Below are 15,841 nucleotides of genomic sequence, written 5' to 3'. Positions count from 1 at the left end.
GACCCGCCGTCACACCTATGGTTTCAACGTAACATGAGCAAACGCCAACGTACCGAGTCTCGTCTTTGCTGGCTCTGTGGGTGGATTGGAACTGATCATGACAACTACACTGCCTCAAGTTCATCGCAAAAACTGCACGGCCTTTTCATCCGTTATCTACCAGAAAACAAAAGACGAAACATCAATCCCGCAGGGTCAAGAAAACCATTTCCTCTGCACCTCTCCTATTGTGAGGCCCGAGTAAACCGCGGAGATATCCTCCAGATCTCGTATTTGTCCTCGACTTCTTTCTTCGTTGCCTAAAGTTTCAACGTCTCGAACCTCGCGATGCTCTCTTCAAACATCCTCTGCTCGTTCCTCACGTCGCGCAACCTCGCCTCGCTCTTCTCCCGGACCTCCCCAGCCACATCTGCGCCGAGGCTGGTGATCTCCTTCTCCTGGGCGCGCACCGCGTCCACTGCTTTCGCCAGTTTGGCCTTTGTGCGCTTGATCTCCGCGTCCGCATCGACATTCTCCTTGGGGAGCTGCACGAACACCGCAACGGCGACGGAGACCGGGTAGACGGCGCATGCGGGCGGGATGGAGTCCTCGGGGCCGAGGAGGGAGAGTTCGGCGATGGCTTTGCCTGCGAGGGATTTGATGGCTGCGGATTCCGCAGTGGCGGTCGCCTGCGCTTCGGCGTTGAGAGGTTGCACGAAGGCCTTACCGTTCTCTTTGATGCCGTATTCTGCGAACAGAGAGCGGATGGCCTTGGCGCAGCCGTTGAGGAGCTCGTAGGCGCGTTCCGAGGTCGGGTCGTCGAGAGCGGAGTCGTACTGCGGGTATGAGGCAACGACAACGGATTTGGTGGTATCGCTGGGCCGGCGGGGCAGGCGTTGCCAAAGCTCCTCAGTAAGGAAAGGCATGAATGGGTGGATCATCGTGAGGGCAGCCTCGAGCGCAGTGTAGAGGGTGTCAATGGCAGATTGTTTCTCCTCCGGGGTACCCTCACGGATGATGGACTTGCTGTTCTCAATGTAGATGTCACATAGCTCATACTGCCAGTAGTTGTGGACGGCCTGCGTAGCGCGGCTGAATTCGCGCTTCGCAAGAGCTTCGTTCATAGTGCGTGCTGTAGTGGTCATCTTGTGGAGGATCCATCGCTCAGGAAGACTCTCCTTCCCGGTCTTGCCGCCCTTTGCTTGGGGCGTGAAATCCTCGGGGAGATTGCCGAGGACGTACTTGGTGGCTTGGTAGATCTTGTTACAGAAGTTTCGCCAGCTTCGCATGACTTTGACGTCGAAATTGATATCACCACCACCCGTAGTGTAGTTGATGAGCGAGAAGCGTAGCGCATCAGTACCGCACTCGTCGATGCCGTCTGGGAAAGCAGACCTCTGCCACTTGGCGGCCTTTTCAATTTCTGACGGTGGCAAGTTTCCAAGCTTGAGCTTGTCTGTGAGGGCCTGCAGGGTGATGCCGTCCATAACATCGATCGGATCGATGACATTTCCTAGCGACTTGGACATTTTCCGTCCTTCCGAGTCGCGCACTAAAGAGTGGCAATAGACCTCGTCAAAGGGTATCTTACCCGTCATCTTTTGTCCAAGGATAATCATCCGAATGACCCAGAAAAACAAAATATCCCAACCGGTCTCGAGCATCGATGTCGGATAAAGCTTTTCAAAGTCATGTGTCTTGTTGGGCCAGCCCAGGGTAGAGAATGGCCAAAGACCGGACGAAAACCAGGTGTCGAGACAGTCAGGATCTCGCTCAAGTGTGAAAGACTTCCCAGGGAACTTCTCCTCGGCTTTCTGACGAGCAGCTTCCTCCGTCTCAGCACAGACCCAGTAATTGGCATCCGAGTCGTACACAGGGCCGTCTTGTAGTTTCACGTAATAAGCAGGAATCTGATGGCCCCACCACAATTGACGCGATAGACACCAGTCGTCCATGCGATCTAGCCAGCGGAAATACTCGTCCCGTGCACTCTGAGGCTTGATGAGAATCTCGCCATTCTCAACCGCATCCCTCGCAGGTGGGATGAGAGGTTTCATGCTCATCCACCACTGGGGCTTCAGCACGGGTTCAATGACATCCTTGGACTTGCTGCAAAGCGGGATTATCATCTTGTTGCTTGCCTTGCCAACGTACAGGCCCAGTTTAGTCAACTCTTCGATGACAGTGTATCGTACGTCGTATCGCTTCTGGCCTGCGAAAGGACCGGCGTTCTCGTTGAATGTACCATCATCGTTGAGAATGTTGATGAACTCCAAGTTGAAATCCTTGCCCCGCTTGTAATCGTTGGGGTCGTGAGCGGGAGTGATCTTGACGGCACCGGTACCAAAGTCCATCTCGACAGTCGCGTCGCCAAAGATGGGTAGTTTTCTGTCGACAAAAGGATGCTTGACGAATTTGCCGAGCAGGTGTTGATACCGCTTGTCTTCAGGGTGCACAGCGACACCGGTGTCTCCAAGCATGGTCTCGGGACGTGTGGTGGCAACTTCGATCGTTTCATCACTGCCGTCAACCTGGTATTTGAAATTCCAGATGGAGCCGAACTCGATCTTCTTGTCGTAGCCAGGAACATCAATCTTGGTAGAGCCCTCCAGCTCTTTGTCGTCTACCTCCTGAGTTGAAAGGGCTGTGCTTAGCCTACAACACCAGTTGACCAGTCTGTTGCCCCGATAAATCAGTCCCTCGTCATGCAGGTCTATGAAGGTCTTCCGCACGGCAGCGGAAAGATTCTCGTCCATGGTGAAAGCTTCTCTCGTCCAATCCATGGATCCACCCAGACGCCTCATGACTTTGTTGATTCGCATGTGGTAATCTTCTTTCCACTCCCACACGGTCTCCACGAATTTCTCACGGCCAAGATCGTGCCTGGTGGTGCCATTCCTGCGGTTGTACAGCATGTTCTCCACTACGCTTTGTGTCGAGATACCGGCGTGGTCGCAGCCTGGGAGGTAAAGCACAGTCTTGCCCTTCATGCGTTCCCACCGGATCATAGCATCTTGAAGTGATGTCGCCAGGGCGTGTCCGATGTGGAGTGCTCCAGTGACGTTGGGCGGCGGGATTGGGATCACGAACACGCCCGCATCCTTGGCATCTCCGTTGGCCTTGAACTCGGGCTTGTGGAGACCTTCCTTCTCCCACCAATCGTACCAAGCACTCTCTACCACGGAGGGGATGTATGCCTTGTGGTAGTCATCGTCGAGCGGCTTCAGGATCTTCTTCTCACCCACGGGCGTCTCCTCGACGTAAGGTGCGAGCTTTTCCTGCTGCTTCTTCTCTTTCTGTTTCGGTTGTGATGCCGCCTTCTGCTGTTCTAATTTGGCCTTTTTCGCTTCTAGTTTCGCCAATTTCTCCGCCTTTGCCTTCTCCTTGGCGAGTTCGCGTTCGCTCTTCTCCTTGACAGGGGCGTCCTTGTCCCCGCCGTCCTTGCCAACATTGCTGTGGCCGGTCCCGTCGGCGTTGGCTGATTCTAGGATCGCCGACTTGGTCTCGGTGGAGGGTGCAGGCGGAGGTCCAGTGGCCGGTCCGGTCTTCTCTCCGGTCGGATTGTGGGAGGCGTGGTTTAGAGCCATGTTGAGATGAAAAGAACGCTGGTGGACCCAGCGAGGCACATGCAGGTTGCGCCGAAGAAGCGAAAGCCGTAGTATCTTGTGTCGATGAACACGGAGTGGTCTGGCAGTAGATATAGTCGGTAGGCGGGAGGTGGTCACGAAGCTGGCGTGCCTTTTGCTGGCTGCATTGGCGGGACTCGAAAGAGCTATTCGTGACTGTGTGCGTGACCACATGCAATATTTTTGGTTAAGCTTTATAATAGTCGTTCCCTGGGGCAGCAGGTATGACTCCATCGCATTGAGTGAGGGGTCTGGGGGCCCTCAGAAGTGGGCATTTGAGTCATCAATGTGACTACAGACGGGATCCAATCCATTAAATTTGTTTGCCGGAGGTTACGCCGCGGCGGGAAAAGTCACGGACCACCCTCTGGTCGTGTATGTATAAATTCCTGACGGGACCCTAGGTAGGTACAGCGCTTTCTTCCGCTACGACTAAATGCAGAGAGAACAACATTGATGCTTTCGTCCCTCCTTTTACTCATCGTCACCAAACTTCCTCTTCTCCAAGGCGCCGTCGATGATTCTCTTGCCGCTCACGATTCCCGTCGTCGCAATCAAAATTGACCTTCCCATGCTTTCTTCTAATTGCTTACTGATGAATCTCAATGCCGCAATCTCCGCATATGTGATGCCCCCCAGGAAGAAGACGATGGTTACCTTCGGGCCCTCCTTGCTGCTGCGTAACGTCTTGCGAGCGTGCGCAGCATCTGCATCGCTCCCACGTTGCGAGACATCGACGGTCGCGCCCCTGATGCGGGAGACAGCGTCATCAAATCCTTTCCAGCCAGTGCCTGTGGGGGCGGTAGCGACCGGCGCCGTGGCAGTGCGAGCACCGCTTATGATGTTCTGCAGGTAAGACTTTTGCAGCAGGGCCTGCACGAGCCGGACCGTGAGGGGAGCATACCCGCTGAAGACGTAGGCTACGTCGTCCGGATCCGTCTCGCGTACCTCGTCAACCCATAGATGTAGACCCTTGCGCACGCCAGCGTAATCAGTAGCAGTTTGTCCAGTCGATCCGGCGATAGGATTAAGGTAGCCACGATGGCTCTCGCGTGTGATGAGCAAACCCATCTTCTCCAGATTCGCCAAGGTCAGGGTGTGCGGATAGCCGTAAGCTTGAAGCACGTGACGTTTGAAGAGGTCGAGCTCGCGTTGACGGATTCCGTTCGAAAGACAGCTCTCTATGCACAGCAGTCTCAACACCGTCTCGATGGGAAACCCTCGAGCGATGAGTTCCTCGATGTTTTCGTGAAGACTCGTCGGATCTGTGCCGGCGAGGAGGTTTTGTTGAACTTCGAGCATCCGACCGAAGCCATCCCCGCGAGTCGTTTCCATGATTTGACCTGCAAGACTCGTATGGATCTTGACGCTAGCCGTTTCGGCTTGATAAGCCGGAAGCTTCTGAACAATGTTCTTGAGGTCGGCTACGGATTGATCTTTATTGTGCATGCTCTCGTTGTCAGACGCCAGCCTTCGCGCAGCACGATTCAGTGCAGGACCGACGGTCGCAAAGTTGCCGTTCCGGAGCTCGGGATACAGTTTGTCAGTATTGTCGAGGAGAATCTTCCTCTTGGTCGCGGAAGTCGGCGTGGCTGCTGACTCGCTCGCTTGCGCCGCTGCCGATGATGCTCCGTCTAGAATGGATGACTCCACTTCTGCGGTATTATTACTGATCGTAAACACCTCGTCAATCAATCCTTCATACGTGAGTTGGGTAGCTAGCGCAGTAGGAAAGTCAATCGATCGATCAATGACGACAAGATGTTCTATCAGCGCGCTGGGTGTGAGACTGAAGGAGCCGAGATATTGGCTGTTGGATCCTGACGAGGTCTCCACATCCTCTTCACTTCGCATCCGTTGAAGCAGGTCGATCAGGCGCTTCGCATCGTCGCCCTTGCCGAGCATGCGCGGAAAGAGGCCGTATTGCTTCTGAAGCAGCATCAGTGCTCGCGCCGATGCAAAGATGCTCGTCGGATCCTTCCTCAAGTAGAGCTCACTGAAAGAGGTGTCGAGCTCCAGGGATAGCAGATCCTGCTCGAGTGGCACGAAATGCAGAGATAATTCCGAGATGACAGCATCGCCAAGCACGCCATGCTCCTCCAGAATCGCATTACTGACGAGAGTGCGCCGCGGAACCCAGATGATCGTGAACTCGTGATTGACTTGGCTTTCGCTGCGGACGAGTTTGATCTGCTCTACTGGGATATTAGTTCTTGACCAAGAACGAGAAGTCACAGGTCGAAGTGTTGATATGTCTGCACGATTCTGATGCCCTGCGCTCTATGGTATAGTATGCCAAGGTAATGAGACATGCGATGATATTGATCATGTTGTTTCAATCTCGGGATCAAGACTGAATACACGGCGTGGAAGCAGAATGTCCGCGTACTCTACTTTAAGATCCCATGGGGCAGGAGCGTCGGAGGAAGGGCACTGGTTGGAGCTGATCGTGACCTACCTGCGACCATACGAATCTTCTTTGCACTCTCGCCTCGGACCATGAAAACTATGTTCTTCTGGCTCGAATCGATGTTGTGATTCTCAAGAAAGAAAGGTTTCTCAACGCCATATTGTTGGAGTTCGCTGAACTTGACAATCAAGCCAATGGTGCCGGCCAGCGACTTCTCGATGACGAGATTCTTCTTCCCTCGAACCTGTGCACGACGGCAGTCAGTACCAGTCTGAGTTTGGCGGCGGTGATGGGCGCGTTCATGTCAGCGTACCGACTCCAGCAATCGAAGCAGTTCTCTCTTCGCCTTGTCGGCGATTTCGCGAGTATTGACCGCCTTGGCGGCGGAATTTGTAGCCATCACATCTCGGACAAGTCCACATCAAGAGGGAGATGAGAAGCCGCTGAACATTACGTGAGGGACAGTCGCTCTCTCGGCTGGCTTCCCGAAGGCTTGGGGGACGTCAATGATGGGACTACGGTGCACCATATTGATGATGCCGCATGGTTCCTCAGTTGCGGTGGGAGACGGCCAAAGATCCCAAATTCTGGCTGCGGGGCGGCGTTTGCAGGCGTGCCCACAGTCGATTCCATGCAAATTGCCCACTCTCCCAGCGGGAGGGGAATGCGTCACTGTCAACAGCCGGCCCAAAACGCGTGGTGCATGCACAGGAAAATGTTTCGCTGGCTGGCTGGTGGGAGCAACAGCCCACCATTACCACCACCACCACCATATCCCTCTAGGCAGGTCACAGCCATATTGTACAGTACCCATGAAGCTAGCAGCCGCTGGTGATGCCATTCCTTTTTTTATGACTCCCGCTTTCAGTCTTCTGCTTCGTGCTCGCGCCTCATGTCCTGGCTGTAATCATCCACCATTCCGCCTTTCCACGACACGTCCTATCCCTCCCAATCATCCGCTCACGCGCCGATCGTTGTCCGCGGAAGCGTTACCACGTCGTACCACCATGGGGAAAGAGAAGGATGGCAAGGGTGCCTTCCAATTGAAGGTCCCCAAGGGAACCAAAGATTGGGATGGCAGAGACATGGTCATTCGCGACAAGATCTTCAGTTCCATCACCGACGTCTTCAAGCGGCACGGCGCCGTCACAATTGATACGTTGGTCAACCTCTCGGACCCATGATTCTGCAGACATTGATTGACACGTGGGCCACAGACCAGTCTTTGAATTGAAGGAAATCCTGTCAGGGAAATACGGCGAGGACAGCAAACTCATCTACGACCTCGCGGATCAGGGTGGTGAGCTCTGCTCGCTGAGATACGACTTGACGGTCCCCTTTGCGCGATGGCTCGCCATGAACTCGAGTGTGCAGAGCATCAAGAGATACCACATCGCCAAGGTCTACCGACGGGATCAGCCTGCGATGACCAAAGGGCGCATGCGGGAATTCTACCAATGCGACTTCGATATCGCCGGCGTCTACGATCCTATGCTCCCGGATGCGGAAATCATTCGGATCACGTGTGAGATCTTCCAGTCGCTAGGATGGGACGGTAAATACACCATAAAGATCAACCACCGAAAAATCCTTGATGGCATCTTCCAAGTCTGTGGGGTGCCGACAGACAAAATCCGGACGATTTCCTCGGCGGTGGACAAATTGGACAAATCACCTTGGGAGGAAGTCCGGAGAGAGATGACCGAGGACAAAGGATTGGACGCAGAGGTGGCCGACAAGATCGGCGAGTACGTTGTGAAGAAGGGAGGGGAGGACCTGCTACAACAACTGCAAACAGACGAGAAGCTCTCAGCGAATGAGTCGGCCAAGGCTGGTCTGGATGACATGGCGCTCCTCTTTACTTACCTCCGCTCCTTCGGCGTCCTGGATCGTCTCTCGTTCGACATGTCTTTGGCTCGCGGGCTGGATTACTACACCGGTGTCATTTACGAGGTCGTCACGGAAGGCTCCGCACCACAAAAATCACAGAGCGGCGCAGCCAAGAAGGAATCATCCAAACCGAAGAAGCCCACCGACGGCGAGGAGGATCGCTCCAACGATCCTACCGTCGGCGTGGGCTCCGTCGCCGCTGGCGGGCGATATGACAACCTCGTCAGCATGTTCAGCGGCAAGCAACAGATCCCCTGTGTCGGCATTTCCTTTGGCGTAGATCGAATCTTCAGCATCACCAAGCAGCGTCTAGCAGCGGAGTCCACATCCGCACCGATCCGCACCAACGAGGTGGACGTCTACGTCATGGCGTTTGGTGGCAAAGGTTTCGACGGTCTACTGCCGCAAAGAATGGACGTCGCGCGGACGCTCTGGGACGCAGGCATCAAAGCCGAATTCAGCTGGAAAGTCAAGCCGAAACTCCCGCAGCAGTTCAAAGCCGCCGAGCAGAACGGCGTGCCTTTCGCTGTCATCCTCGGGGAGGAGGAGCTCGCAGCTGGGCAATGTAAGATCAAGGAGATGGGTCTGGCTGAGGGTCATCCTGAGAAGGATGGCGTCTTGGTTGAATTGAACAACCTGGTCACGGAAGTCAAGCAGAGGGTGGCGAGGCTATACCAGACCAATAATGTTGCCGCTGGAGTTGGTAGCGTCTCTCTTGAGGAGGCCCCTGCAGCTCCAGACCTTTGAAATAACTTCAGCCTCCGCAAGGAATTCATCCTCGAAGGCTCTTCGGGATGCATGGACTTAGCAAATCACGATACCCTCGCGCTGGGCGCTGACATGTGACGGACGCGAACTGCCTACCCGCCATCGCCAGATGTAATAGTGGCAACTGTGGGCAGTCGTAACACCCTGTGAATTGAGCATTCTCCCAGCAGATGGAGGAAGAGCAAAAGCTGACATGATGGACAACTTCTGTGCGCGGCAGTCTAGTCGCCCAAATATGTAGATAAAATCTGTGCGTTGGGCTCAAGGCAGGTTGCACGCGCCCGAGTTGGGCGGATCGAAGAAAAAACCCCGTTCTTACATTCGATATTCCGGGCATTGCAAGAAGCGGCGATGTCTAACGAGTGACTCCTCAATTCCAGCGTGCGAAATCTGAATCGCAGACGCCCAGGCGCAGGCGCAGGGTGTCCTCGAATATTGTTAGGGTTCTCCGTTGATGGAGCTGCAGAAACTCGGCGACAGTCATTACAGGCCCTCCACCGCGAACGCGAGCGACAGACACGTCCTGCAACTTCAGCAGCTCGTTCGGTCTCGGCATCCCCCGTGGAATTCATCATGAACATCCCCACGCAAGGCGAAATATTGCGATGTCACACCATCTGCGTCCTTGACGTTTGGACCTCGTTTCCGTCGCAATTCTGCTGATGGCAATGCGCTTCGCTTAGCGCGATTGATTGACATGCGCTGGAGGCTGTGCAAAGCATCGGACGGCGAACGACCAAACCCATGCAGGCGGGCGAGGAACATATCTACGTCGCTCAGCCTCCGCCGGCAGATGAGAAGAAATCAATACACAACGACTTTGAACATCTCCATGTCATTCTTCGCAGCAACAACAACAACATCTTTCGAGTTGTGGCATTGAGGCTTCATCCCTGATGACTGAGCAAGTTTTGCACCCGACGGAATCTGACGATGAAGCCAACGATGAGCTCGGGGACGATGACGGGCATCCGGCTGACGATGCCGCGGCCAGTCCTAGCTGGTTGAAGCAATACCCAGCGCAGTATCTGCCGGAGCGGTCTGGCCATGCAAACGGTCAAACACCCACCCACTTTGTGTACGGGAACGCCCTCACTCTAGAACGCGATCTTGAAGGCCCACGGCTTCGTTTGCTTCGCCTTCGACCGGGCACGAGGGAGCTGCCGATCCAGGGTGATCTCATCGTACGACCGGTATTTGAGGGAAACATATCCTACATCGCGTTATCGTACTCTTGGGGCACCCATGCGAAAACCCAAACCGTCTTTCTCAGAGCCGGCAGAACGAGTCTGAACATCTCCCCTCATCTGCATGCCGCGCTTCGCCATCTACGAGATCAAGAACGTTGCGTCGACGTCTGGGTCGATGCCATATGCATCAACCAAGAAAACGACCTCGAGCGCACGGCGCAAGTCCAAATCATGGCGCAAATCTACAGCCAGGCGGATGAAGTCCGAATCTGGCTCGGTATGGATGACTACGTGGGTGTCGACGACGACGACGTTATTTGGGCTCTGTGTCAACAAGAGCATGCGTGGTGGAGGCGCTTATGGGTCGTCCAGGAGTGTGCCTATGCCGAGAAGTGTCCGGTTGTTTCACTTGCGCAGAAGGAAATCTCGCTGCAGGATTTCGTCGAGCGCTGGACCGCCATCGTTCAGCGGTACCAACGGGCATATGATCATCTGCATCGTCGCACTTCATTACAGGAGAATCTGCACTTCGTCCAACAGCTGCTCGATGTCTGGAAGGAGCGAAATGATGCTATTGTCCGCTTGCCGCTGCTCACCCGCTTGCGCCAGACTGGCAAACGCGAATACACCATACCTCACGACAGAGTCTATGCGATCCTGAGTCTTGTAGATGAGGAGGAGGGCCGAGCGATCGTGCCCGACTACCGTCGTTCATACTCAACTCTCCGGGCGACTGTCGAAGCATTGGTCCGGCGCTCACCGGATTGGAACGCAGACCAGGATGACGCGCTGTTAACGGATGCGAACATGGATGCTGAGAGCGAGAGTCACCCGGGAACAACTGTGGCGACAAGCTCGAACACGAAATCTGTGCGCACAGATGAACCGGCCGGAGCGCCGCTTCCTTTTCACCACCCCGCAGTATTAGCTGTCCTCCAAGACCCGCGGGGATTGGAAGTACAGAAGGCGTCAGAGGCCAGGAAACTGCCGCTTGAATCCAGGCCGAACGCCGACATGGAAAAGGCTCTGCGGGTGGCATCAGCGAATGGCGACATGGGATCGGCGAAGTTGCTGCTCAAGAGCGGCGCGGTGTTCGACACGCAAGCCGCACTGCAGGCGGCATCGGCGGGAGGCCAAGCCAGCATGGCGAAGCTGCTGCTCGATCACGGCGCGGATGTCAACGCGTTTGGCGACCGAGATGTCGAGCCGCCGCTTGTCAAGGCCGCGTGTGGCGGCCACTCCGCCGTCGTCGAATTGCTCCTCTCACAAAGCGACATCGACGTGAACCTGGGCGATGTTTTGGGCAGGACGCCGCTCTCCTGCGCCGCGCAGAACGGCCACGTGGGCGTCGTGGGGCGGTTGCTCGCGAAGCCAGGCATCGATGTCAACCGGCGGGACATGTACGGCGACACGCCGCTGTCGCACGCCACGCGGAATCGGCACCTGGCCGTCGTGAAACTACTGCTCGCGAGGGAGGACATCGATGCCGGGTCCCACGATGGACACAGCGGAACACCACCGTCGACGGCCGGCCAGGACAGTCACGCCGGCGTATCTCGCGGAGGCCGTCGACCAACGGGGAGGTCAAGGTTTGTGCGAGATGTGAAGACCAGACTCGCCTCATTCCTGACGCGCGAGAGGGAGGCGGGGGACACGGGGAGCCTGCATCCGCAGCGTCCCAGAAACCGGGCCATGTCCCTGACCAGGGTGTGAAATCTCGAGTCCATGTCTCTACGTGCCCGTGAACACACTTAACTTCGTACCGGCCTACAACAACAACAACGATAGACTATACACGAATGCGGACGAGGGATCCGGGACGCGACCGGCGCCGCGCCCCGAGCGCCCGTCGTCTTCCACCCCCGCAATCCCCTCATCATCAGACACCGCTCAATCCGAGACGAGCCTCACCCTCAACCCCCCCGCCACATCGCTGGCGACGGCCGCGATGTAGTCACTCCCCAGGTCGACGACCGCCTCCCCGACCCCGTCGTCCAGGACCAAGCGATGGCCCAGCCGTCTCACGAACGTCGCGATGCCGATCACCAGCTCGGCGGTGGCGAGGTGCATGCCGATGCAGTTCCGCGGGCCCTTGGAGAACTGCACGAGGTACTTCGACAAGGGCGGGTTGGTGGTGGACGACGACAACGACGACGATGGGGCGAGCAGCCAGCGCTCGGGGTGGAAGGAGAGCGGTTCGGGGAAGACCCTGGCGTTCCGGTGCTGGAGCGCGGGCGTCATGGAGAAGACGGTGTAGGGCGGGAGGACGTGTTGGCCGTAGCGGATGGGGATCTGGGGGTTGTAGCGCGACAGCCGGTTGGAGACGCCGTAGCCGAGGCGGAGACCTGTTTTCGTTCGGGGAGTTTTATCTTAGCAATTCAGGACACGTGAGAGTGATTGGGGGGCAGATCCTTCCCATGGCGGCCCCGTCCCGTGCATGTCGCATCTGTGTGAGGCTTACCTTCCTGTAATACGGCGTTCAGATATGGCAGTTTCTCCAGTTCGGCCAGAGCGGGCATGTGGTCGGGATCGGGGATCGCCGCTTCGAGCTCGGCCTGCAGTCGGGCTCGGATCTCGGGTCTCTTGAGGACCCAGAAGCTGATGACGGAGGCGGCCCGCGCGGACGTCTCGATGCCGGCGAGGGTGATGCTGACGCCGTCGTCTTCCCTGTCCCCCGCTGAACGTCAGCTGCATCTCTCTTTCGGGACCCGCCCGGGCCACGGCTCGACGAGGCGAGGAATAGGGTAGGTGTGGCAGGTGAGACTCCGGTGCTTACATCATCTTGATGGCGGCGGCGTCGCGGCCCACCACTTGGGAGATCTCGTGGAAGACGGTGCGGTGCTGGACGAAGCGGTGGCCGTCGTTCTCGCCGTCGATGACGCGGTGGATCTGGGCGCGAACTTCCTTTTGGGGCACAGGTTGTACCATCAGCGGTGATTCCGTAGACGTCGAGACCTCTCATGGCCTGACACGTAGAGTTTTGAAACCCCCCGAGGGATCGACAGAACGAGGGGAGAAACATACCCTCTGAAACCCGAAGATCGCCCCGATGTCCGGACTCAGCTTCTCCACGTATTCATGCGGGATGGCATTGAACAGCTTCATCAGGCCCGGGAAATGTGTCAGCCAATGGATCGACCAGAGCAGCTTCCCCGTCGCCTCGGTGAAGGGACTCTTGAAGTCGGGGTAGTCCAGGAAATCGTAGGCCAGCGAGAGGGTGTACCACAGGACGTTGTCGGTCGCGTACGTCGACCAGGCCGCGTCGAGCCGGACCGCGGGCCCCGCCGCCGCCGCGCGCAGGACGTTCGCGCAGAGCTTGTCCGCGCGGGTCTGGACGTAGCCGGTGAGCTCGGCGACGCGCTGGCGCGAGAAGAGGGGGGCGAGGAGGGCGCGGTGCCGGTCGTGCTCGTCGGCGTCCGGGGTGTCGCCGATGGAGGTGGGCGTGTTGAAGCGGTCGCGGAGGTGCGCGAGCTTCATGTGCCGGGGGTGCTTCATGGAGTAGAGCTCGTCGAAGAAGTCCGGGTCGAGGAAGTGGACGTGGTTGGGGGCGATGCGGATGATCGGACCTGGCGTGGTTCGGTGAGAAACAGGGGGGAGAGGGAGAGGGAGAGAGACAGGTTGACTCGCGAAGCTTTCCACCAGATGAGCAGATACATCAAATCCATTCCTTGCGAGTTGGTCGCCGTCTTTCACGTCTTGACGAGGCTGCTGGAGGTTGCGATCACGTATCTCCAGCCGATGCCCTCTTCCGACGCTCTGGGTGGTCTGCTGGGGCCGTGACCACGATCCCGCTCGAAGGACTTACCATATTCGGCATGCCACCTCTCCAGCTGAAAGACATACTGCCCGCCTCGGACAATGTCATACCACATTTCCACCAGACCCGTGGCCGCCGCGATCTTGGGGCCGGGGATGCCGGCGAGGGGATGCAGGTACCATCGATAGACGAGCAGGCTTATGAGGTAGAGGACGACGGAGACGGCCAGGACGGAAGGCGCGACGACGGACGACAGCAGCGATAGAGAGGACATTTCGAGGATGCGCGACCCGATGGGTTCGGTTTCGAGCGTGAAGTGTCGCCGGACCAGGCGTGGTTCAGAAGACCGACGTGCACTCGTCGGCCGTCGAAGGCTTTGGCGGGAATCCACCGTCCATGGTTCGCGGTCGTACGTAGAAGGTCGGCCCGGTTAGCTCGGCGGACGGAGCTGTCGATCGACATGGTGGTGGTGGTGGTGGTGTCGCGCCTAATGCTGTAAGCAGCTGCAGGCTGACGACGCTACACCTTCATGCGGCGGAGGCTTCTCGTTGTCCATTGTGCCGGTCGACACTGATGAGCTCGCATGTCTACCACCGGGAGATGATATGTACAGGAGGGACCCCCGATGATTGAACCTCGGGCAGTATGTACATATAGATATATATAGATATATATATATAAAAGAGAGACTCCAGATGAACGAACCTCGGGCAGTATATACGAGAGAGTACTGGACTCCTGGGGAACCTCAGGCAAGTCTGCTGAGAGATTGATTTGCGTAGGAAAAGTCCTCAGTTATTCCATGATCATCACCATGATGGATGATCGATACCAGGATTTTAGATGTACGTACCGTCCTCGCTGCCCACGACTGCTCGGCTTGTATATTCGTGTGTGTATATATCTATATGTATACATATAGATTTACATATCACGGAGAGCGATCGAAGAGACGCGCACCCAGTGTCCCTGCCGCATTCCCAACCCGATACACGATCATTATCATTACTGTACAGCACAGGATCTGCCATATGAGCGGCCACCTCCACCACCATATATGCGTTCTCCTCGCGATGTGAAGTACAGTGCATACGTGTCGTGGTGCGAGAGAGAGCCTCTCCCTCATCCCGCCGCGCCTGATCGGTGCAATCAGGCCATGGACCCACGTATGCCCAGGCGGTGGTTGCGACGGCCAGCCGCCGATTTGATGGGGAACGGGCCGGCTGCCATCAAATGTGGGCGTGCGGGCGGGCGGGTGAGGCGTGCGAAGTGTGGGCGGAGGCGAGATTTGACGTAATGAATGAATCGAGATCTCCGCCGACGCCCGATTTATTGTCCGATGGCGCCGTGAGCGTATTAGATGGACGATACATGCTGGCTCGAATCTGGATGGGTTATTACTATACCCGTCGTCGTGATGGACGTCCTCGTCAACGAAGGTTCTCTCCTTGGGAGGACTCATCGTCCCTTCTTCCGGCACTTGGCGGTGGCACGCCCACCTAACCTAACCCACTACCTTATGAAACCCCAAACTCGCCATCTTCGCTGCAATCAACTTCAGAATAATTGGCTAATGTCCCTCCGGGCGTCGCGAGCCACCCTATGTGACGAGCCAGCATCAGATATTTTGGTCTTTAACATTCTACAACACAGTCGCCTTGACATAGACCCAGTGTCGTGTTAAGCAGCAGATCTTTCTCTATGTTTACATGTGATTTATGATGCAAGATCGTCTGCTGTGATGTTGTCGTGTTGAATTTAGTCTCCTTCGAGAATCCGACCTCTGTCGTCGATCGCAAATTGCATTTCATACGTCCACTCTATTTTTCAGATGTCCTGCTCGTTAGATTGCTATGCGCTCTGCGTACATCTCACAGTTAAGTCCTTCCTGACCGATCAGTGCTGTTTGATTGATTCCGAGCACTCCCGTTCGTGTCCATGGTAAAGTCGATCTAACGTCAAACACCAGAGCGCGGTCCACCCCACGGCGTGGTCCACGAATTACGTGTCTACCACCTTTAACACTGATTATCTCAACCAATACTTAATAGATTGCTTTGAGACTTAAATGTGTTATATAACAATACTATTCAATCTACTGTACAGTGTTTGAAGGTGTGAGCAAAGGAACCACACTTGCTACACCGACTAGCACGCTTTGGAGCCCTTGGCATCTGCTCCCTTATTTGTGCTTCAACCTCCTCTTGCTCAACTATCCCTT

General features: G+C 56.2%; 6 protein-coding genes across 6 annotated transcripts; 3 read left to right on the top strand and 3 right to left on the bottom strand.

The window, feature by feature from the left end:
• Positions 1 to 299: 299 nt before the first annotated feature.
• On the bottom strand, positions 300 to 3,566 carry K489DRAFT_328184 (uncharacterized protein; the record flags this gene model as incomplete). Its single annotated transcript, XM_033602040.1, has 2 exons — positions 300 to 3,212; positions 3,429 to 3,566. 2 exons carry the CDS (start codon positions 3,564 to 3,566, stop codon positions 300 to 302), a joined length of 3,051 nt encoding a protein of 1,016 aa, XP_033455162.1.
• A 338-nt stretch (positions 3,567 to 3,904) lies between these two features.
• Positions 3,905 to 6,471, bottom strand: K489DRAFT_365426 (Sec1-like protein). Its single transcript, XM_033602724.1, has 3 exons — positions 6,329 to 6,471; positions 6,064 to 6,259; positions 3,905 to 5,803 (listed from the first exon to the last, which is right to left on the bottom strand). Exons 1-3 carry the CDS (start codon positions 6,413 to 6,415, stop codon positions 4,080 to 4,082), a joined length of 2,007 nt encoding a protein of 668 aa, XP_033455161.1. The 5' UTR covers positions 6,416 to 6,471; the 3' UTR covers positions 3,905 to 4,079.
• A 551-nt stretch (positions 6,472 to 7,022) lies between these two features.
• Positions 7,023 to 8,652, top strand: K489DRAFT_414043 (histidyl-tRNA synthetase; the record flags this gene model as incomplete). The annotated part of the gene is made up of 2 exons (XM_033608117.1): positions 7,023 to 7,174; positions 7,233 to 8,652. 2 exons carry the CDS (start codon positions 7,023 to 7,025, stop codon positions 8,650 to 8,652), a joined length of 1,572 nt encoding a protein of 523 aa, XP_033455160.1.
• Positions 8,653 to 9,797: 1,145 nt separating this feature from the next.
• On the top strand, positions 9,798 to 10,142 carry K489DRAFT_308995 (HET-domain-containing protein; the record flags this gene model as incomplete). The annotated part of the gene is made up of 1 exon (XM_033600628.1): positions 9,798 to 10,142. A coding segment is annotated over one exon (345 nt), but the record flags the coding sequence as incomplete, so codon positions are not given.
• Positions 10,143 to 11,096: 954 nt separating this feature from the next.
• On the top strand, positions 11,097 to 11,417 carry K489DRAFT_295586 (ankyrin; the record flags this gene model as incomplete). Its single annotated transcript, XM_033600297.1, has 1 exon — positions 11,097 to 11,417. A coding segment is annotated over one exon (321 nt), but the record flags the coding sequence as incomplete, so codon positions are not given.
• Positions 11,400 to 13,943, bottom strand: K489DRAFT_385239 (cytochrome P450 monooxygenase). Its single transcript, XM_033606046.1, has 5 exons — positions 13,669 to 13,943; positions 12,888 to 13,429; positions 12,640 to 12,767; positions 12,325 to 12,530; positions 11,400 to 12,208 (listed from the first exon to the last, which is right to left on the bottom strand). Exons 1-5 carry the CDS (start codon positions 13,892 to 13,894, stop codon positions 11,754 to 11,756), a joined length of 1,557 nt encoding a protein of 518 aa, XP_033455157.1. The 5' UTR covers positions 13,895 to 13,943; the 3' UTR covers positions 11,400 to 11,753.
• Positions 13,944 to 15,841: the final 1,898 nt, after the last annotated feature.

Source organism: Dissoconium aciculare, assembly GCF_010015565.1.
Source record: "Dissoconium aciculare CBS 342.82 unplaced genomic scaffold K489scaffold_22, whole genome shotgun sequence".
In the NCBI taxonomy this organism is placed as follows: domain Eukaryota; kingdom Fungi; phylum Ascomycota; class Dothideomycetes; order Mycosphaerellales; family Dissoconiaceae; genus Dissoconium; species Dissoconium aciculare.
Note: the sequence above shows the minus strand (reverse complement) of the source record. Positions and strands in the feature narration are given on the sequence as shown.

What these genes read in the sequence shown, in the direction of transcription:
- K489DRAFT_365426 (XM_033602724.1), bottom strand. Translation starts at nt 6,415, where the DNA reads ATGGCTACAAATTCCGCCGCCAAGGCGGTCAATACTCGCGAAATCGCC. An exon ending in TGCTTCGATTGCTGGAGTCG is followed by an intron (nt 6,260 to 6,328) that starts GTACGCTGACAT and finishes CGTCGTGCACAG; the next exon opens with GTTCGAGGGAAGAAGAATCT. An exon ending in GAAGATTCGTATGGTCGCAG is followed by an intron (nt 5,804 to 6,063) that starts GTAGGTCACGAT and finishes CTAATATCCCAG; the next exon opens with TAGAGCAGATCAAACTCGTC.
- K489DRAFT_385239 (XM_033606046.1), bottom strand. Translation starts at nt 13,894, where the DNA reads ATGTCCTCTCTATCGCTGCTGTCGTCCGTCGTCGCGCCTTCCGTCCTG. An exon ending in GAGGTGGCATGCCGAATATG is followed by an intron (nt 13,430 to 13,668) that starts GTAAGTCCTTCG and finishes GAACCACGCCAG; the next exon opens with GTCCGATCATCCGCATCGCC. An exon ending in GCCGCCGCCATCAAGATGAT is followed by an intron (nt 12,531 to 12,639) that starts GTAAGCACCGGA and finishes AGCGGGGGACAG; the next exon opens with GGAAGACGACGGCGTCAGCA.